At 44.5% G+C, this 22,614-nt stretch overlaps 1 protein-coding gene across 4 annotated transcripts in view; it reads left to right on the forward strand.

Moving 5' to 3' along the window:
• The first annotated feature begins 331 nt into the window (after nt 1-331).
• The window catches only part of adcy9 (adenylate cyclase 9), a 50,905-nt gene continuing 28,622 nt past the window's right edge, over nt 332-22,614 (forward strand). For all 4 annotated transcript variants that reach the window (XM_049568120.1, XM_049568138.1, XM_049568128.1 and 1 more), the window contains exon 1: nt 332-4,479. In XM_049568120.1, the coding sequence (XP_049424077.1) occupies nt 2,580-4,479 (1,900 nt within the window). In that variant the 5' untranslated portion in view covers nt 332-2,579. The remainder of the gene's footprint in view (nt 4,480-22,614) is intronic.

The raw sequence follows: 22,614 nt of genomic DNA on the forward strand, positions 1-22,614 counted from the left end.
TTGTTAAATTAAAAAGTTCAGTTTACTTCCAGGGGCAGGGTAATGTTACTATGTAAAGGTATGGCTGTTATGCGTAGGATAACATAGGCTATATTTTATTATTTCTAATGTTTTTGTCAATGTTTTACTTTTTTGTTATATTTTCTCGTGATTTTAATGCTGCTTCTTTAACTAACAACAAGCCATTTATGTCCTCTCTAAGCTGTCCTGTATCTCTTCCAGGACCACCTTCCTGTACAACCCCAGCAGCATGTTTAGTTATCTCACTGGCCGTGTTGAAAAGCAAGACCGGAAATGGTGTTTTTCAAAACTATGGTTCGCTTGACAGGCTGGTCCCACCAACCCGCACCGCCACAACAGCTGGGGGAGGATTTCCGACCCAGTCACAGCGAAGATGGTGGAAACTAGAGGAGTGGAGATATTACCTTCGCCAGGATAAGACGGAAAAGCTGCCGCAAAAACTCCCGCTGTGGCTCTGTTTGTATTCAGCCCCCCTCAAACTCCAGCAGAGAGCTATATCAGGGGGGAGAAAAGGGAGGCAACCAGCGGCGGACGGAAGAGGACGCACCACAGCCAGAGCGCACAGTGTTGTGTTTGTTGGACACATGCATGCCAGCGAAAACTAGTGCAATCCAGAGACCTGAGGAATTGGTCCAGATAAGGAGATAGTGCAGTTTGGTGGGATTGTTTTTTTGTTGAGAATCCCACCGAGGAGATATCCAAGGGGTTTCCTTCACTGCTCTGGGGATTTTCTACTTCTTTGCTCTTGAGGGGAGGAAATCCAGCCTCAGCTCCAAATAACCAGAGACTCCTAACTGGGTCTCCTCTCCAAACGCAGGAAATACGGCCTGGGAAAAAAAAGTTTGGGAGCTTTTGGAAGCGAGAGGGGGCCTATCGCTGACGTTTTGCACGCGTTTTACGACGTGATTTTTAAGTAGCCTAGACTACAAGCGCTTCTGTTATTTAAGGGATTGAGTTGAGGGAAAAGCATTCAAATGTTACACGCGTTGGTGTTGTTATTGCAAGAGTTTTGATCATCACTATTTATAGACCAGCCTGTTCCGACCGAGGCTGTTCCTCATAGCTGTATATTTTGCCAACTGCGCGCAACAAGTTGCAGACACTCCCAGCAGAGGCAAACCTACACTAATTTGGGCCAGCGGATGGTATTTTCTGCGCTTCTCTTTTCGGATTACGCGTCTTTGAATAGCGCATACCCCTCCCCGACCCCCTCTTTGGAAGGCAGAGGGGGAATAAACGGTGGAGATCCGGAGAGGGAGTTCAGGAAAGGACGGGGCTGGATCCGTGGGAATAGGCCTGCCTGTCAGGCCTCTCATGATCTGGATCTTGGACTGGACAGAGCTCCCAAATAACTCAGTCTGGACTATTTTCATGGGCCCGCTGGAGTGTAGATGGAAGGAGTATATATGGGAATAAGACATGCAAATCCTTAGCACACTGAGCCATGCATGAGAAGGGATGTAGTGGAAGGTAAAGCCGCCTTAATTACAGATCACCCACTTTATTTTTTAATTAGCGGAATTAGGAGTTTGGCCACATTTTAATAGGGCAGTCATTTGTAAGTAAAACTTTCACAGCACATAATCTACTCAATGTGAAATAAGATTAGTCTTAAGTGAGGACTGTTTGATATTTTTTGGATATTTTTGTTGTTTTATGGTGGAAAATCCAAACTATCCACACATTTTTATTTTGGCACCTCCTGCTGTGTATACGGATAAGATTTCAGGGGGTGTTTTTCAGAAGGGACAGGAGGTGTAAATGGACCATTTGACGCGCATGTTGCGGAGATAAGAGACACAGTGTAACTTTTGTGGCCACTTGCTGTGCACAACGCCAACTGTTGACAGCCTCTATCTGTATCTGCTCCTGCAATGAAGCCCTGGACCTGAAGGCTATTTTTTTTCCACGCAAAAGCAAAAAACGTTATTTCGGAATGCAGAAAAAATCTAGGCATTTTCCTTAACGCTGTCTGACTTTGTAATGTCAGCAGTATCGAAATATTGCGCACATCCAGAGGAAGTAATTTCCAGTCATGTAACGTCAGGAGCGACTTGATGAAGGCATAAAAAACCCCGTTGCATCACTAACCAGTCCTTTCCGAGAAGGATGTTCAATTCAGGAGGCAGAAAGAGTGATGACAGTGTTTTTACCGCAGCTGGAGAGAAAGCCGGGCTCAAACCCAGAGCCTCTTTGGAGAAGGATACATGTAATGTGAGTACTGACGCAAACCCGGGGTCGGATAATGAACTGCTCAAGAAACTGGAACGGCGCGTCTTGTGTGAGTGAGTGTGCAGGCTGCTGTGTGCGTAGCAAAGACGTCTGTGCCGTGCTCACCATTCATGCACTGTAATTATTCCAACAAACACCTTTTGCTCTCTCTTTCTCTGTCACCCCGCCTGTCACTCTCCCACCGCCTCCTCCTCCTTCCTCTCCGTGCCACATGTGCACACACGGCGCCCACGCACCGCGTCTAATTGTCTGAGCGCCATCACAAGATATTAATATTTAACACCTCTCCCCGCGCGCCCTCGTTTTCCCTCGTCACACCGGTCAATATGGCCACTCTGCAACATCACCGGCAGCTTCTCATGCACGGCACGGAAGTGAGCTGCGACTCCAGCGGGGATGGCGCCGTGACCGTGCGGATTACCAACAGCGCGCCACACGTGCATCAACATGAGCCTCTGAAGGCTGCCAGCAGTGGAGCAGGAGGAGGAGGAGGAGCTGGAGGCTATGGGGCTGTGGGTAAAATGAACCCTAACCTCCACAAATACAGTATCTCCTCCACCTGCAGCTCAGCAGACTCCAGACCGGCTGGGACCTCCACTTCCAGGGTGCAGAGGAAGGCACCACCACTGTTTGAACGCTCTGCTGCTCAGTGCTGGGACCCCAAGTTTGACTCCCCCATCCTTGAAGATGCGTGCCAAGAGAGGTGCTTTCCTCAGACCCAGCGGCGCTTCCGTTATGTCCTGTTCTACCTGGCAGTGGCAGCTGTACTCTGGGGGGTGTACTTTGGAGTCAATAGTGATCGCTGCAACCCCGTGACCTTCCTAGCCCCTACGGCCTCCTTTTTAGTCGTCCTAGTGCTCCTCTTTTTTTTCACCCTAACCCAGCCCTACACATGGCTGTACAACCAAACCTCCTTGCTCCTGATCGCGGTGACCTTCGCCATCACTTTAGCTCCACAGATACAGACTGCTGGCTACACTGAGCTGGAGTGGGCTGGCGGCGGGAATGTCTCATATCGCTCACCAGACAAAGTAGCACCTCCAACCCCTTGCATCTCCCCCGTGGGCACCTTTTCCCTGTGCATGGAGGTTCTGTTGTTGCTATACAGTGTCCTCCATGTCCGTCTGTATGCCTCTGTGTTGCTGGGGCTCCTGTACTCTATATTATTTGAGGCATTAGAATGGCTACCGCTGCTTCAAAGGAGTTATGACACTACTGGATGGGGGACGGGGTTAGCGGGTTCAGGTGCTGATTGGGAAGGAGACACTCTCCGCTGGCTGGGCCCAGCCAAAGCTCTGCTCCACTTGTGTGCCCATGTCATCGGCATCCACCTGTTCATCATGTCGGAGGTGCGATCCCGCAGCACTTTCCTCAAAGTGGGCCAGGCCATCATGCATGGCAAAGACTTGGAGGTGGAGAAGGCCTTGAAGGAGCGCATGATCCACTCGGTCATGCCGCGGCGAGTTGCAGATGAGTTGATGAAGCAAGGTGATGACGAGGGCGGTGGTGAGAACTCTGGCAAGCGTTACTCCTCTGGTGCCTGCTCTGCCTCAGCCATCTCAGTGGGTGGTGGAGGAGGCAGTGGAGCTTCACAAGTCCAAAGTGCCACAAGCGCCAAGAATTACGCTTACAACAATCACAAACGCAAGAAGACCTCCATCCCACGTGGACAGATAATCTTCCGGCCTTTCAATATGAAGCGCATGGAGCCTGTCAGCATCCTCTTTGCGGACATTGTGGGTTTCACTAGAATGTCTGCCAATAAGTCAGCACCAGCCTTGGTGGGACTTCTTAATGATCTGTTTGGACGTTTCGACCGGCTCTGTGAACTGACCTGTTGCGAGAAGATCAGCACTCTGGGAGATTGCTACTACTGTGTAGCTGGCTGCCCTGAGCCAAGGCCAGACCACGCCTACTGTTGTGTAGAGATGGGCTTGGGTATGATCCAGGCCATTGAGCAGTTCTGCCAGGAGACATGCGAGACTGTCAGCATGCGTGTCGGCGTCCACACGGGCACCGTCCTATGTGGAATCCTGGGAATGAAGCGCTTCAAGTTTGATGTGTGGTCAAATGATGTAAATCTGGCCAACTTGATGGAGCAGCTTGGCGTGGCGGGCAAAGTCCACCTGTCAGAAGCTACTGCCCGATTCCTGGATGACCATTACCAGAGGGAGGATGGGCGGGTGGCGGAGAGAGCTGGGCAGAGCGTGGTGGAGAAACTGAAGGGTAAGTGGGTGTCCTCATGAGTTCTTTACATAAACTGCACATGTCAAATATTTAGAAATCCAAGGAAATCACAAAGGGAGAATCACCGGTCTCAAACACAGATCCTTTTCATCAATGGCTATAACTTAAAAAGATAAACCTGCAATTTCAAAGATACAGGTTTATCTTTAAAGTCCACTGAGCTTGTGATAAAACACTCAGCACATAACTTGTGATAAGCAGCTGAACAGTGCATCAGAAGCTAAAATAGGAGATAATTGCCTTTAAATATAGTCACACCTATAGGGCAAAGGTCAAAAGCTGACTGTGCCTGAACATGTGCACCATAGCACTTGGTCATCAGGGTTGAATGGGGTCACTGCGTGCCTAGACAGCACCAAAATATGTTATCTGACCAGTTAGTCTTGTTGAAACGCTGTACCAACAGAAGCAGGAGATCGGGCTACAAGATCAAGAGATTAGAGCACAAGGAAGAGAGACATGTTTTGGTTTATATCAAGTGGATATCCTGTAACTTAGTAGCAGGTAATACCAAATTCCACTCTCACTACCTGTAGGATTCATTCATTCTAACCGCTTCATTCTCTTGAGGGTCGCGGGGGGGCTGGAGCCTATCCCAGCTGAAATCGGGCGAGAGGCAGGGTACACCCTGGACAGGTCGCCAGACTATCGCAGGGCTGACACATAGAGACAAACAACCATTCACGCTCACATTCACACCTACGGACAATTTAGCTTCCTCCCACAGTCCAAAGACATGCAGATTGGGGACTAGGTTAATTGATAACCTAGTCCCCAATCTGCATGCCTGGAGAGAACACGCAAACTCCGCACAGAAGGGCTCCCACACCCGGGATCGAACCGGCAACCCGCTTGCTGTGAGGCGACAGTGCTAACCACCACACCACCGTGCCGCCCTACCTGTAGGATTGTCTTCAGAAATCCCTGAACCAGTTATAGTCATTTAAAACTATGCAATGAAGACCAAGCCATTTAAATGCCATTTTGTTAGTTGAGGAAATACTGTATATAATGACCTTAACTCCCCCGGCTATCAGTGGTTTTATATGATTATTTATGAATCATAAATGTATTATTTTGGAGCAGCACTCTGCAGATTTATTTTGGAGCTCTGTATTTGAATGACAGGGGCTCGTGGCGGTGAGATTAGAACCTTTAATCTGCAAATACACCAAATGGATTTGAAATCCTGGCTACAGACAAATGTCAACAACTTGCATAGTAATACTATTTTGGCACATGGATGACAGGATGTGTATACTTTATATAGCAGAGATGGTATGTGACCGTGGCTCAAAACATGAGGCTGATATGTTTGATTGTTTAGAAGAAGTCAAACAAGGTCAGTTTTGCTGCACAGATTAGTTTGGATGAAACACCGTTTTGAACCATATGAAAATCTGTTTAGTCCAGTTCAAAGTGTCTAACGTCCACGGGCTGTTTTTCCTCTGAGCTATCAGCTGGTGCAAGGTTTGGGTCATATCTCTGACTGTGTTTGTGGCTTGTTGTTGCGGTGGGCCAGAATGTTTGAGCTGGAGATTGCAGTTGATAATAGGAGGGCTGACGGGCTTTACTGTTCTGTGGCAGATATTGTACAGGCTTCCAGTGGGTTTAACAGGTGCTTATCATACGGTGCCCGCCACTTGTAGGGTGGGAGTAGTGGTGCAGAGGGTGCAGAGACCAGACATACACCAGACAGACAGAGCGTAAAAGATATGGAAATACATTTCACTTGGATGTCCGCAACTTGTTCAGCATCCACTGCTGGTATTGAGTCGACACACATACACACACACACCCACACGGTCTGCCTCAGTACTCTGTGGAAAGCAGCATCAATGGAACTAATCTCTCCAGCAGGGGATTCCTCGTGGGCCGTCTAATCTTAGGTCTCTTGCGAACAGAGACTGTCTGTTCTATTGTCAGGCCTTGTGTCAGAGTGTATTCACACTTGGCTCTAAATGGTGCCATCACTCTCTATTTCCAGACTGGCGAACAGTGACAGAGTGAGATATTGACATGCAGCTTTTGTTGAGGGAGTGAAAAGGGGAGAATGGCATCTAGTTTCCTGCTGAAACAGAGACCCACAGTTTCCTGCTCAGAGAAAGAGATGACCTTAACAGTTTGCTTCTCTCGCAGCGAGAAAGAGAGGGTGACACAGATTTTTTTTTTAACTCTTGTTGGGGAATGGACATAGAGAGAAATCAACCTAGCGCTTCTTGTTGAGAGGAATAAATTGTCAGACTCACACATGCTGAGTTATGTAACTGCTGCTTTGTGTAGGAGATGAAGAGGCTGGAGAAATTTGTCAAAGCAAGTTAGTAAGAATGGTCAAAATCAATGAATGGATCAGTTCCTGGAGGCGTTGGTGATGTTAGTTTCATCATCTTGGATTTGCCATTTGACAGAGATATGTCACGCAACCAGAATACCTTGAGTCTTGTAAGACATCTTCCCCCTCGGCTGACACCTGCAGTATCTTTCTGCATTTTCCATTCCTTCCAGCAGCCGTTATGCTTTCTTTAAGTCCCCACCTCTTTCTGTCTGTTAGCTCTTCTGTCCTCTGCCTCCCCCTCTTTCCTCTGCCTCCTTTCCCTCCGTGCTTCACATCTCTCCCTCTGCTTCGCCTCATCCTCGCTGTGTTATCACATTCATTGCCTCAGTCTCTCACCTGTCACCCGGGCCTGTACATGTGGTCTGTTGTGTAACACTGCTTTATTGCTGTCTGTCTGTCTTTAGTCAAGGCTTTGCAACAGATCCCCCAGCAGGCCGAGCGATTCGCCTCAGATAGCGTGCTTTCAACCATTCTCTTTCTGTTAGTCCCTAAATACCCATCGCCTCGCTCGCTCTCCTTTGAACAACAACAACTAAGCAAACACGGCTTTGTTTGACCATGAATGCAGTTGTAGTTTGTCTGTACTTTTATCAGAAATGCACTAAATCTAAGTGATATGTGTAATGGATTGCGAGGGAGGAGACAGTGGCCAACAATCCTCCATCAAAACATATGGAGGGCAGACTTTGTCAGGACTCTATTGACAGCTACATCTCACACATCTGCTTTATGTATCTAATGAAAGATGCTGGGATGAGTCATACCTCTGTTGACAATTGCATTGACTATGCAGGTACGCAGTGAGGGTTTTAAAGACCAGGCAAAATAAGCAGTATTTTCATGCTTCATAGTGCTTTAAAGGAAGATATGAAGTTTAGGCTAACTAAAGTTTGAACTTTGCAAACTTCACACAAATGCAGCGAATATGAACAATGTGTATTTTATGCACTCTGTTAGTGTGAAGCTGTTTCATAAAATTAAATTATTACAATGAACATGCTGTAAAATGTAAAACTACAGTCGCTACAGCCGTTTTAAAAGTTAACAAATCTATTGACATACCTTGGCAAAACTTGAAAGGTTTCTAATGTGCCCCATCAAGTCACTGGATTTGTCTCTTTAAAAAAATATCACTAACGGTATCTGAGGGCCCTGACACACCGAGCCAACAGTCCGCCGTAGGTCATTTTTGAACCGCCATTTAGCGTCTGTCGCCTTGATTTTTGAGGTGTGCCCCGTACTGTTGGACCTCGTTGGCACTAGTTTTGGGCCGATTCGTCCTGTTGAATTGGTGTCATTGACAGTGAAGACTGTCAGTGAGTGAATTCACTCTGATGACAATTTAACGCACTGTACAAGAAGAGATACAGAGGTGAGAAAAGCAAACATGTGGGTGAGGGCAAAGAGGGCATGAGATCTAAACAAACATGAGGTTAAGCCACTGAGCTCAGTTACGAAATGGTTCATAACTGTTTGTGTAATGTTCATGCATGGTAAATGTTCTTTGTTTCTTCAACATCTGGTTGGGTTGTTAATTCTCTAACTGGCTAACTAGCATCATGAATCCATCCTGTCGGCCTTCCAGTTTCCCTTTTAAATGGCTGAATACAGACTACTGCCACCTGCTGGTATGGAGAGTTATTTCCTCTCATGTAGGCGCAGAACATATGTGCTAGATGCCCGCCAACTGTTGTCTTTGTGGTGTGTTCAAGTGCAACTTTTTGGCTGACAAACAAGTGATGTGAGGTGATGCAACGGTCTTCCTTCGTTACCAGTAGCTGATATTGTTTTGGTGTGTTAAGGCCTTTGAAAGTCACCAAATATGCATGTGCATTCCAACAGTTTGTGTATGACAGTCACCCTTTACAACTTTAATTCAAATCCGCTGCGTATCTAGATTGTATCTAGATATGATTTAACCCGACTGCATCTACACCTGGTAATATATGAATATATGTCTCCAGTTCACATTGAGATCCAATCGCTCTGTGAGGCTCAAACAACCTCACAAAGTCCAAACCGACCCTGCCCACCTGTCAATGATACTATTTCATGATTTGTTTTTAACTTCCAATGACATAGGGTGCACATCATGGTATTGTCTGCATTTTTAGAGCCAGTCAGGAAGATTTTAGAAGGCAGCAACGAGGTCGACAAGGATAAACCAGGCCTACCTGACTGTAAAAACAGTCATCGACAGGGAGAATACATTGCACATGAGAAAGACACTCCCCTAGTGTTAGCATCAGAAGAGAGCACCCAAAAGGTTTCGGCATCAGGTGAGGGAGAGCCGCTGCTACCTCGCTGGTTTGAAAGTGTAGCACAGTTACATATTTCTGTCCATGTAGTCATTGTAGTTGGACTGAAAACTTAATTGCATTTACTCTTGTGTTTAATGCAGTCACAATGTGTTCCTGACCACCTCCGCAAGTCGTTTGGCCGATTGGATCACAATCCATTCTCAGTGCGTTTTAGGTGCATTTGTGCTAGGGCTTTCATGTGGTCAGGCACTATATGATTATGCCCCGATCACATAAAAGGCATTTTAATGAAGGTGTGAAGGGTCTTGCCTACACTCCCTTCATCGTCCCTGTTTCTGTTATCTGTCTCCATGTTTGTGTTTGGATGGGTTTTTAGAAGGCCTTTCCATTCCGGCACATAAAGACTTGTACATTTCTCCCACATCTTCACACTGTATTTTCTCCTGTCTGTCTATGTTTGTCTCACAAGAATGCCCATCTTCATTGTTGCATTGTTCTTTATCATGTCCATTTTTTTTTTTTACATCATACTGCCATTTATATTCAGTGAGATACTATGATATTAACACCCTCCATTTTCCTGCTGTGCTTTGAACATGAATCTCCCTCTTGTTATTGGTTGCTCCCAGTCCGCCTTCTTCACTGCTTGTGTCCCCTTCGTGTTTTCCTCTCCAGTCCTGCCGTGTCTCTTTCAGTTGATAACACACTAGTATTTCACTGCAGGTGGTGAGGACTGCAGTTTTCTGCCCTGGGTTTTTGTTTAGCTGGTCCTTACATCCTTGGTCCTGTGTGTATCTGCTGGGTTAACGCCTTTTCAGGCTCCTCTTGTTGAGTGTCGTACTGTAGCTTGGGAAAAGGAAATGAGGTTGCATTAGACCTTCGATTACTTTAGTTAAAGTGCAGCAGCAGCATGATGTGTATCTGCAGACCTGAGTTTTGGACCTTGAACTGTTCTAATGGTATGATAGGGTGGCACTGGCACCTTGTCAGTTTCAGTCTTGGTGAGTCTGTAGGTGCTGTCTGTGTGTGCATATTTGTGTGTGTGTGTGTGCTGGTTAGTCTGTGCTAAACCAAACATGTCATCTAAACATGCAGCAGCAAATGACAAATCCTTAACCATAAGCAGGCCTGCCCTCAGTGGGTCATGGGTTTTGCTGTGCGACACTCTGGCTTTATCTGCTGTTTGCTGGTAAAGGTAACATTTTAACTGTCTAATAGGGAGGGAATCTCACTTCCAAACCACCTCCATCGACATTTTGCTTTTTGTGTGGACCTCAGGAAGAGAAGTTATTACTCCTGTGACAACAAATGTGGATCCTGAATAATAAATTAAATGAGATAAATGAAATAAGAAGCCATATGTTTTGTCTTGATTGGCAATTCCTGCTCTTCAGATGGGTGAAAATCCCCTTTTTCATCTTGTTGTCTCCGGCGGAGTCATGGAAATTCCACATCGAGAACACCGTAATTCACTATCAGTAGTTCATTGACCCGAGGCCGACGTTAGTGCCAGATTTCATGGAAATACATTCATGAGTGTGTGTGAAATTCTGCTGAGACTGGGACTCTCAAACTAATAGGTCAAGACAAACAGTAACTTCTCTGATGTCGAAGTTTTTCCTGGCTCATTGATGTCATGTAGTGTTTACAGTTTTTATTCAGACTGTCGAGGGAGGGTTTGCTGTGTAGCACTGCCCCATTTTATATTGTTCGCAGCAGGCCTTTTTCACTGAAGGCAAGGCCAGGTGAATTTTTTTTGTGTAGCACCTTTCAGCAACAAGACTTAAGACATGATTTCAAAGACACACAAGGTGATATAGAAATAAGATATTTTGACGTGTCACAGTAGACAAAGTAAAGGTGTAAATGATAAAATGAATGATGCTGGAACTTGGTTTTTGGGTCCTGGTACCGTGCGTGCTGGCTCACCGTCATGGATTACCGGGACACTTTAATAGAAAGGAGACGCTGTTAATGTTATTAGTAACGCCTGTGCTGTTTCTAGTGTGACAAGTCAAAATGTTTGCTGTTAAAAAAGGCGTAACCTGCACAATCCATTTAAGTCATTTTCAGGCACACACGCTGACTGGTTCCACTATTTTAATAAATAATCAATCAATTAATTAAAATGGATATATGATAAATAATGAAAATATGTTAAGAAAATATTAAGTTTGATCATTTTGGCAGATTTATTTAGCCCCGAAAAGCTGCTCTGACACATTTTGAAACCAGCCATTGCACATAACTGAAAGCAGTGGAGAAGATTGTTTCATGTTTACTCTCTGTGGCCATTGTTCCTTGGCTGTTTTCAGTGGATTTGAATTTTATTACAGAGCACGGGAAGATGGAGAGGGTGAGCAGTTAACGGCAGAGACAGCCAGCAGTGAGTTCGCTCTCTCTGCTGCATCATAATTGTCTCTCCTCTTCAAATCTTCACCTCTCAATGACAGCCGCACGCTGCACTAGGCAGTCAAACAAAGTGTGTGTGTGTGTGTGTGTGTACATGTTTTATGATAAAGATAAGACACCCAGGGCATAAAACAAAATGACAGATCAAAGTCTTTGTGCCTTAGATACACAGATGCACATGTAGACACACCGAGATTTATCAGCGAGAGGTGAGCACAGAGGGTAAAAACTAATTTAGGCTTTTTAACGTCGTCTTTTTCTCTCTCTCTCTCCCTCTGCTTTTACAATGTCCTTCTACACTGTCACACACACCATCGTCAGAATGTCCCCTGTTTGCTCGCATACCGTACATCTCCCGTGTGCCTGTGTTATGTGTGCGTTGTGCGAGAGCAATGCTTTGTATAAAGCTGAGAGGAGACAGTTGCCCCAAGGCCTGCGACCCAACATGGTGTTGTTTCGCCCCCTCTCCCTCCACCACATTCAGAGATGCTGCCACTACAGGGTTCAAAGGTCAGCTCTAATCGCTTGACTAGGTGGTCTCGCGAGCGTGTCTGTGTGTGTCTGTCTGTGTCTGGCTGTCGTTGTGTATGATAACAGAATGAGAAGAAAAATGCTGTTGAGTAACGGGAGAGCTGAGCATGTGAAATCAGAGGAAAGAAGGAAACTAGGGGGAAATAATCGATACAACGTAGTATCGCAATATTTTTGTGTGGCAAAATTGTATTGTCACACAGTGCCAAGAATTGATTTTTCTGTTATATAAATTATAAATATTACAAATGCAAATTAAACTTTAGGTAACCTACTGGAATAATATAATCAATTGCTTTTTCAGTCAACTAGATACATTTTGCTGCTGTAAAAAAATTGGCTAAAGTGAGATGAACAGACTGAAAACTTACCTTATCAGATGAAACAGATGTTGACAAAGTTTTCCTTTGGGGACATAAATTACAGCTGAAGAAAGCTAATCAATCAAAATGTATTTTATCGCAATACCCAGCATATTGCAACATATTTAAAATTGCAATAATATTGTATCATGACTTAAGTATCTTGATAATATCATATTGTGGATCCTCGGCTGATTCCCACTCCTAGAGTTTACTAGCGATTAAAAAAGGACTTTTGATGGGGGATCATACATACTCATAGTCACTGTGGTAATCAGCTTTTTGTGTTTCTGTTGTAGCAACAGTTATCAATACAACTTGTGTCTTTGCCCTGAAGTGATAGTCACCTCTGTGGCAGGCAATTAAAGAAGAGCAGAGTTCATGTTTTATCACTCACTAATCCCATCCAAACTTGGGTTCATGTGACCTGGTGGTGGTAACATGCTGGTAATAAGCAGTTGTGATATTTGTCCAGCTTGTCAAATTCTGTGTGACTTTAAGGCCCAGACACCAAAACAAAATCCAAGAACTAGTGGCGATGAAGACTGACTGTTGTGTCGCTTCATGTCGCCTGTCTCTTGGCCAGAGGGCTGGGTTAAAATGATTGATTCGTCTGATTCAAATCGATTTTTATTTGAGTGACCAAATAGTGATTTATGAATCATTCTTTTAACAATTTTTTTCCCACTGATGTGTGAAGCTCTAACCTTGTTAATCTCACTGGTAGCTAACAGGCCCTGATGCTAAATTATTAGAGACTTTAGTCTTGAGATGCTCTGACTTTACAGGTTCTTTATCTAGGGTCCATGTCATTGGTTCGACAGCCCATTGGTTCGACATCCCATTAGTCTGACTGTCCGCGGTGCTGAACGGCTCCCGGCAGGCGTATGGTGCGTCGCGACCAGCTTGAGTCAGAGCAGGCTCACGGCTTATGTGTTTGTCACTTTCTTTTTCATTTTAACCCACATCATGATCTTTTCCTGACCCTAACCAAGTGGTTTTTGTGCCTAAACCTAACCAGACCTTAACCACAGGGCATCATGATGATTTGAGAACGGACTTCGGAACAATGAGTTTAATATGGTCGGAACAATGGGATGTCGAACCAATGGGCTGTCGAACCAATGGGCAGTTCCCCTTTATCTATAACTGTAAGCTTAGTCCTCTATGTTTTGGTGCAATTTATTATCTTGCAAACATAGGAACAACATTTAGTTCTAAATATTCACTTTTAATTCTTATCTGAATTTATTCCTTTTTTTTTTAAGAATAATTCCTCGTAAAAATTTACAGTATTAGCTCTCTTAGAATCTCTTTCACATTCTAGCAAAAAATGTTATTGAACTGAAATATCTCTTTATCAAATCGAATTGATTTAGGCACCCAGCCATACTGAACACATCACTGAGACTACAGCCAATGCTTAACTAGCATGTACATTCTTCGCCTGTATGAGAGAAAATGACTCTCCATTGCAGCACGCAGCAGTAGTCTGTAGTCGTCATTCAAAAAGAAAAACCAGAAGACTTACAGGATGGATTCAAGATGCTTATGCCAGTTAGCACAGTGAAAACACAACCAGATGTTGAAAGAACAAAGAATATTTTTCATGCGGCAGCAAACAATTACACAGACAATTACAACAATCGTTTCGACTAAAGAGCTCAGTGGCTAAAAAATAGTCTAACCTAATATAACTTTTCTTTAATTTAATTCAGTGCCTTTGTGATTTTATTTGAACAGCCAATCACAGTGATAGCATTCATGGATGGGCTCCGCCGTCTCTGAAGCTGATTCAACATGCTGAATTTTGCTCACTAGTGCCAACCATGCTGGACACACCACAAAAACTAGTGTCGCAGACGATCTCTGACAGCCCAACATTGACCCACGGCTGACTGTTGGCTTGGTTTATCAGGGCCGTCATGTCTATGACAGCAGCAGTGTTTTACTAATTGTGTGCCACAAGGTAAAATGTCTATGAATCAATTGAATTCCTATTTTTTCTGTTTGTTTTTCGCTGTATTTAGGATTCTGCGATGGCTTCAATTAAACTGTGTCACACAAGTTTTATAAATTAGCTCCTACATTTGACAGTGCGCACTTCCAACAGACAAAGATGACTTGTAACACACTCATTTTCTGGATGAAAACATAATGTAGCCGAGGGAAAATAGAGGTTTGACTTTCAGAGATGAAAAAGCATTATCAGTGCTGCTCTGCCAGACTCTCCAGCGCATGCACACACACACACACACATACTGTACAGGAGTGGACCTACAATTACATAATGCTCCTCTACATTATTATATTAGGTACATCCTAATCCCATTATCATTAATGCGACGTGTGTGTGTTTCAGAGGGAGAAAGGGCGATGTAGGTCTAACACTAAATCGTAATTTAACGGTGACAGCAAGTAGCCAAAGAGCCAGCAGTGTATACGGGGAGACCTGAAGCACTGTCCTCTTTTCTCTCTTTCTCTCGTGCATCTCTCACCCTCTCTGCTAATAGACATGTAATAACACTTCCTGTCATCCTCTACGTCTCTCTGTGTCGAACACTCTCCCACACGATTGTCTAATCAGCTTTTTTTAAAATTCATCCACCCCACATAATTCACGAGAAGTTTGTCATTCCTATTGCTCAAGAATGTGTTGAGTCAAGTGTGTTTGTGTGTGTGTGTGTGTGTGTGTGTTCAGTGTTGATAAGCGTGCCCAACCCTGTCCTAGCCCAGCTGCATGTGTGGTGTGCACACACACAAACACACAACTAATCTTTCCTGGCAGTTTGCTGTTGCTTTAATACATTCTTCTATATTTAGAAGAACGTTGAGTTAATTTCTGTAATTACCTAAATCCCAAATGGATGAGTCACCTGCTCGTATTGTATTTAACCTTTTTAACAGGTCTTTCCAGTCTCTCCAGCGTGTGTCAGTGTTCATGCGTGATGGAGGCCAAAGGTTGCATATGCTCATGTTTGTTTGGAAGTTGTCAGTCATTAGATGAATTACATAACAGTGTTGTGACAAATTTTACCTTGTCTTTACTTGTGTGTGTGTGTGTGTTGTGTGTGTGTGTGTGTGTGTGTGTGTGTGTGTTTTTGCTTTTATCTAACTAACAGTATCTCATGACCAAATGAAGCCATGTAATCAATTACTGGAATGTGACTTGTTACAGGTGCATGCACCCACGACCTGGCCTCATTTACTGTTTAATTGCTGGCACAGTGACTTGCACTTTTATCACTGGTGCCACCCTGCAGCAGTTTTTGCCCCTGGTAGCTTAAAATAACCAGCAGATATTTCAATAGTGAGCAGACATTGATAAAGCTGGCTTTATCATGTGGCCAAGACGTGTAAAAACACAATAAAGATCCAGAGCTCTATCAGTTGGGCTTTTTTTTGGGCAATATACTTCTTAACTTACCATGTACAGAGATAGACAAAAATGTGGCGGACGAGAGAGGGAGAGGGATAATATTCAACTCAGGTCATTGCGGTTATGTGGCAAGACACAGCTGAGACAACCAGAGCCACAGTGAGTGGGCTTTTTCAAAGTTTTGCAATGCTGTTTCTTTGGGAAAATGTTCCCTCGGCCTTGTTGTTGCACATTGTCGATCATCAAATGCCAGACAGTCCTGATAATTCACTTCATGGGGACCAAAGCCCATCTGACACGCCTGTCATGCTGTTACTGATTGACCAGCTCATACAGAATATATGAATGGGGTCAAACAACATATATGTCTCTGTGTCATGGCTAGGTCATGACTTCCTGTATACTGCACATATGGGGCCACAATAATGTCACCCATTTACCTTCTACTCTGTGTTTTGTGTGTATGAGTGTGTTGTGACAACTGTTTATAATTCCACTTCTGCGACAGCTGTATGTGCCAGTGTGGCAACAGCAGCTGGTTGTCTCTACTGCCCTGTGTGTTTGTGTGTGTGTGCGAGTGCGCCAACTCAAGTATGCTGGAGTGGTGCTGTGTTAAACGGCTGTTTTGAATAATAGATACGGAGCGTGGCCTCAAGCCTGCTAAAAAATCCATGAGCTTCCTTTGCACTGGTTTATATAGCTAAAGAGTTTGTAAGAGAGAGAAAGAGAGTTAATAGCCAATGTGGTGAGAAAGTAAGGATGAGATTTGGGCAGTCAAGAACCAAATATGTCAAAGAAAAGAAAGCAAGACAGACACGCAGAGTCCTTCTTATGGTGGAGGATGGGAGTACCGGTTGAGCTGTTTATTCATAACTTCCCCCATAAGGTGTGTGTGACTTCAATGGGAGTCACGCTCTAGTGAATGTCCATAGGGGAGTTATCTGCGAGGCAAAGTGCATCACTTGCAAGGTGTGCCCTCTTTCCCTTAACCTGCTGACTTCAGTCAATAATTTCCTGTTTCCCGGCGTGCCCTTTGGTCTCACAGAAGCTACGTGAAGTTGTTTCATTCAGTATTTGTAGGAGGAGAATGACTGCAGGGGATTAGTCAGAGCTAGAGAGTTGGTATCTCCAATACTGTTGTCACGACACTGGACTTTCTAACTTCAGTACAATATTTTAAAAAATATCGATACTTGACACCATTTTTGATACCACAGGGAAAACTGACATTGAGGGTTCACAACATTTCAAATATCCAGAATTGATATGGGCAGCATGGTGGGGCAGTGGTTATTATTGTCGGCTCACAGCAAGAGGGTTCCTGGTTCAAACCCAGGGTGGGGGAGCCCTTCTGTGTGGAGTTTGCATGTTCTCCCTGTGTCAGTGTGGGTTTTCTCTGGGTACTCCAGCTTCCTCCCACAGTCCAAAGACACGCAGGTTAATTGGTGACTCTAAATTGCCCGTGATGTGAATATGAGTGTGAATGGTTGTCTGTCTCTATGTGTCAGACCTGTGATAGTCTGGCGAGCTGTCCAGGGTGTACCCCGCCTCTTGCCCAATGTCAGCTGGGATAGGCTCCAGCCCCCCCGCGACCCCCAACAGGATAACGGAAAATGAATAAATGAATGATATGTATCAATAAATCGATATTTTTGACTTAAGTCGTTTTCAATCCCAATTATCAATCCACCTAACATGCTGGTAAATTGATGCTACTTTCAAGGGAGACTTCAGCATGCCTCTAGTTTGATGGATTTCCCCCTGAGTAACTGTTAAATAATGCAAAGTAGTGAGACCTGCAATAAACTCTTATTTTAAAAAAGACCTAAAGCTATTAAGCCAGCTTCATACTTTCTGCAAGTCACTGCATTGGTCCGTGTGATGTAACTAAATGTAATCATTTGCCCATGTTTTCGAGGGTCCGCACGAACCCCTATGCGAACGACCACGTGTGTCCCAAAATTTGTGACTTAGCAAACTGTATGCATTGACATTATTATAGCAACAGTGCCGACAAAACGTGTAGCAGTTACAAAATAATGTCCAGTGCAGCTGGTAGCATAGGCATCTCTAGCTGGTTTGCCAAGAAGAAGATGCAGATAAATGTTGCATGTTTGTTTTGAAGAGAAGTTGTGAGAGGAAATCTGGAGTTACCCACATTTATATAATTCGTCTTTAAAGGAATACAAACACAGCTGGGGCAGCTGGAACGGTGTGAGGAGCGGGCAAGACTGACTCTGATGGACCCTCGATTGTATTATGAATAGAACCGCATGTGTGTCCGTGGGACCAGTACAAGTCTGCAGCAGTCTGCGGACATTCAACGTGGGAAGTACATCTGAAGCTTTAATATGTCTGAAGCTGAAGCTGAAGAGAGACCAATATACAGCAAAATGTCCATTGTGAATGTCATTGGGCATAAAATCTGGATTATCACTTTAAAAATGTACGGACTGGTTTTGAAAAACCTGTATCAGTCAAGTCTTACTATAAACAGCATGTAAAGCCCTGTTCCCTGGTGGTCTGTGGAAAGAGAGAGTTGTGTGACATTAGAGGGAAGAATAGAGGAGGGAGGGAGAGAAGAAGGAAGCAGAAGAAGGAGCATGTTTTCTGGTCATGACCCTTTCCCAAGGATTTCCCACAGTCTAGCTTAGGGCAGCGGGGGAGGTATATGTTTGTGTGTGTGTGTGTGTGTTTGTGTGTGTGTGTGTTCGTGCATGCATGAGTGAGGTTGGCAAATCCATGGCATACAGCAGAATGAATCACAGCATGCAACGACTGTATGATCCAAATGAAGCCGTACATTTCAAGTGCGTTCGTGCACCCCTAAAAATATGTTATATGCAGAGAAGAATAAAACCCCGCTGCATGTATTTATTTTAATGCCAGGCACTGTTAACCTACCAGCGTGTTTTGGGTTAAAATGCGACCAAGTGTGTGCATACGCATGAAAAAAAAGGGGACGTGTCAGTCGTCATCGGCGTCCCCGTTGCAGCGGGACCAAGGTTGGTCATTTCTTGCTCAAGGACTGTCCTCTGCTGCTGAGCGACAGCCTCCCTGAGAGAAACTCGGAGCCTCTGTGAAGTGAGACACTAAAATGCCTTTTAACAGCTGTGTGTATGTGTGTGTGTGTTTATCGGAGTGACGCAGTGACAGTCGGAGTGCGTCACTGTTCCTGTCAACCCACTGCACTACATGTCACACACGCGCACTCACTTGTAAGATTTACTGAGAGGAGAGCCATTGACAAACAGATGGTGAATGATGAACAAAGGATGTATGCATTCTTTCTTTAACCATTAGTCAGATGTAACGTTAATGGAGAACAACAGGAGGAAAGAGGGGGAGGACGACACTGTGGATAGAGAATAGATTAGATCAATTCTTATTCCACTTGTGCTTATCTCTATCCACGTTCCAATTCTTGTCATGTTATTCAAGCACAAAAAGAAGTCCAAATATGTATGACCCCCAACCTTTACTTTCACTGCATATTTGGCAGCCATAAATCTGTATTGTTTCTCATTGCATTCCAGACTCATAGTCTTTTGGAGCTGGCTCCAGTTAGAACGAGTTCTGGATACCCTACCCTTGGGATGATGCGACAAAGGTCTTGTTTTTGACCCAAACCTAGAAAGTCAGATGCACTAGCCTGCCAATAGATGCTTTATCAAATCCCTAGAGTATGATTTAAAAAAGAGATAAAAGATGTGGAGAGGAAAGGAACTCCCCGGACTAAAATGATGGCACAAAAGAGGGAAGGGAGGAGGGATGGAGGAATGGGAGGGTATTTGAAGGAGGATCGTGCGAGAGCCTCATCCCTCGGTTCCATCAGTGTGTCCAAATATGGAGGCATCTGCTATTGCACGAGGCCTGTTCTCAAGACCCGCCACTGACCAGGGAGAAAACTGGAGGGTAGGGAACAGGAGGGAGGGGGGGGGGGGATTGGAAAAAAGAAGGACCGATGGGAGAAGGTTTATGTGAAAGGAATATGGCTGAAAAATGAGAGGATGTGACAGCAGAGGCAAGACAGAGCAGCTAGATATAAAGACAGGTAGCGAGAGCCTGCGCGAGATGCAAGGGTTGGCAAAAGACAAAAGAGAACAAGTTGAAGGTTAGAGAGATAGTTGAGTCGGACAGTGGGAAGGCCAAGTCTGCGAAAAAGGGAAAACAAGTTGAAGTCTATTTTTAGTGCCGGAGTTGTTTATTTTCTGACCGTTCCAAGCAGCGAGATGAAAGTGAAGAGTGAGAGAAAAGGTTAGATGAAGCTCACAGAGAAAAGAGGAGGATAAGCTTTAATTTGTCTTTTTCTGCTCCCGTTCTGAGGTTGACTTAATTTGACTTTGATGCTTCATTAGTTTGAACAAATGTTGCGTGTTAAGCATCCGTCTTTGTCTCCCTCTGTCTCTCGTATTCATACTTATCTTCACTTTGCTGTGTGTGGGACCAGAGGGGAGCCGGCGACCTTTGGGTCACTAGGGATGGTTTTGATCAAGCACTTGGAAGCCGCCGTAAGGTCAAAGGTCATTTGTCAGGAAGTGCAGAGTCCAGATTGGGACAGCCCAGTGGGGATATTCTGAAATGTCAACTTTAGTCTAAAATGTTCACCCAGACACTCTCACAGAGCGACTGCTGAGCAGGGCCTGGGTGTGCGTGTGTGTGAGTGTGCTTAATTACGTCATGTTTGAGTGTGTTAATTTATGTGTGGGTCTACACACAATGCTTTCAGAGGAGTCGGCCTCCAGGAGGTTGCGTGTGTGTTAGAATGCAGTATGGTTTGAGGATGAGAGTGTGTATGCAGGCTGTAGATGTGCAAGATTAGTCACCAGGGAGCGATCAAGATGTTTTGGCTTCATTTTGGGGAGCTGTCAGGTCGCCCATCTTTGTATACAGTGTATGTTAGTGACGCACAAGGCACCTGAAACGTCTGTATGAGACACACCAGGCTTTCAGCTAACTCTAATGTATTCCCGGCAGCAGCAATAACGTAGTAGAAAGAGCAAGAAAGTCCAAGTAGGGTGAGAGGGAGAAGTCATGGATGGGTCAAACACACACTGGACTTTCAGTCAGGAGAATGGTGCTCTTGTGAAACTACTATTAGGTGACATGACATAAGCCCTGTTTCCACCAAGTGGTACGGTACAGTTCAGTTTGGTACGTTTTTTTGTTTCCCACTGTGAAAAGATGTGGATGGTACCAATAGAAACGTTCCGTACCGTCCCCATTTTTGGTCACCCCTCTGTTGGGGTACCTAGCACACAGATCTGGTACTAAAAGGTGGAGCTGTGAACACTGCAGTCTGTTGATTGGTCAATATGAGACAGTCACTCTGCTCAGGGCTGAGTTGTGGCTGGTTTTGAGACTCATGTGACCACTGTTCATACTGTGGAGAGTTTTACTGTAACTATGAAATGAAAGATTGTTTTACTGCCTCTTACAGAAGTAGGAGTCAGAGAAAAAAATAATTTAATTCACTGGGTCGACTGTCTGCGACTTTTAAGGTGGAACATTAAGCAGCAAGTTTGACATTTTTTGCCTGAGAAATGATCAAAAGTTAATCGTAATTAATAATCGGAAGTGTTTAAGGACAGTTTCCTGTCGATCCGTTCATTGACCAAATGTTTCAGCACTAGTGCCACGTGTTTGTATCTGTATGTGTGGCTGTGTTGGTGTGTTTGGGGGTGTGTTTATAGGAGAGTCATTTTCAGATGTGTGTGTGTGCATGGTCTTTGGGTGTACATGTGGAATGTGACGACTCAGCTATGCTTCCTCTCCATTCATCCTTCTGTTCATTGATTCATTCATTCATTCACTCACGTGTATACACCCTTTACATGTGTATCTCGTGCCGAGTGCATGCAGTGTGTATGTTTGTGTGCGTGTGTGTGTTTGTACATTGTAGGTAATTTCTTATAAATGAGGATATGTGGGGCAGAGGCGATCACACTGCAGTGCACTACTTTGGATGAGTCATACTTGCAGGAAATGCCAAGTTTGTGTGTGCATTCATTCGGATATATCACTATGTGTCTCAGACAGGCAGATGCTGCATACTTCCTGGAAAGGGTGTCTTGTGTTTAAAGGGCTATGTCCTCTTGCGGAGTGTGGGGTTGTGTGAGCGCTCTGCATACCTACACACACAAGAACAAACAAATTAGTCACAACAAAAGTGAATATATTTACATTTAAGGTAGAGTTTATTGCAGAGCTTTTGTATTTGTATCTCACCCAAAAATCAACTGAACCTGAGCTCCAACTATAGACTGCGTGAAATAATGGATGTAGCCCAACGTGGTGTCAACCATTGGTTAGTGGACTCCTGTTTTAAAGTGTCGAGTTTAGCCTTTTGGCCGTCCCCATTTTGGATTTTTGGAGCCAGAATCGACTATATTTGGATGAGAGTGTTGTCAGTAGCTAGTGACTTGTGAGCAGACAGCACCCACCTGTCACTCAAAGTGGCCATGCCCTTATTATGCGTAACTTTAAGCCTTATTAAAATGTAACTGGATGAGTTATATAAAAGTCCACCCTCCGTACAGTTGTCATAAACAGGGAAATAAGCCATAGAAACACATACAAACTGATTTTTGTACCAATTCTGCTGTAAAGTTGGGCATGTTAACATTGGGGGTCTGTGGGGACTGACTTACTTCTGGAGCCAGCCTCAAGTGGCCATTTGAGGAACTGCAGTTTTTGACTCCTCTGCATTGAAGTTTGACTTGAATGCACCCAGCCACAGAGCCAGTAAACAACTGTTTCCTCACTGAACTGCTTCCAATTTGATTTGATTGCCCGTAAAGTACAAGCATCTGTTACCTTATCTGACTCTGAACA

The sequence above is a fragment of the Epinephelus fuscoguttatus genome, linkage group LG3 (genome assembly GCF_011397635.1).
Source record: "Epinephelus fuscoguttatus linkage group LG3, E.fuscoguttatus.final_Chr_v1".
NCBI lineage: Eukaryota > Metazoa > Chordata > Actinopteri > Perciformes > Serranidae > Epinephelus > Epinephelus fuscoguttatus.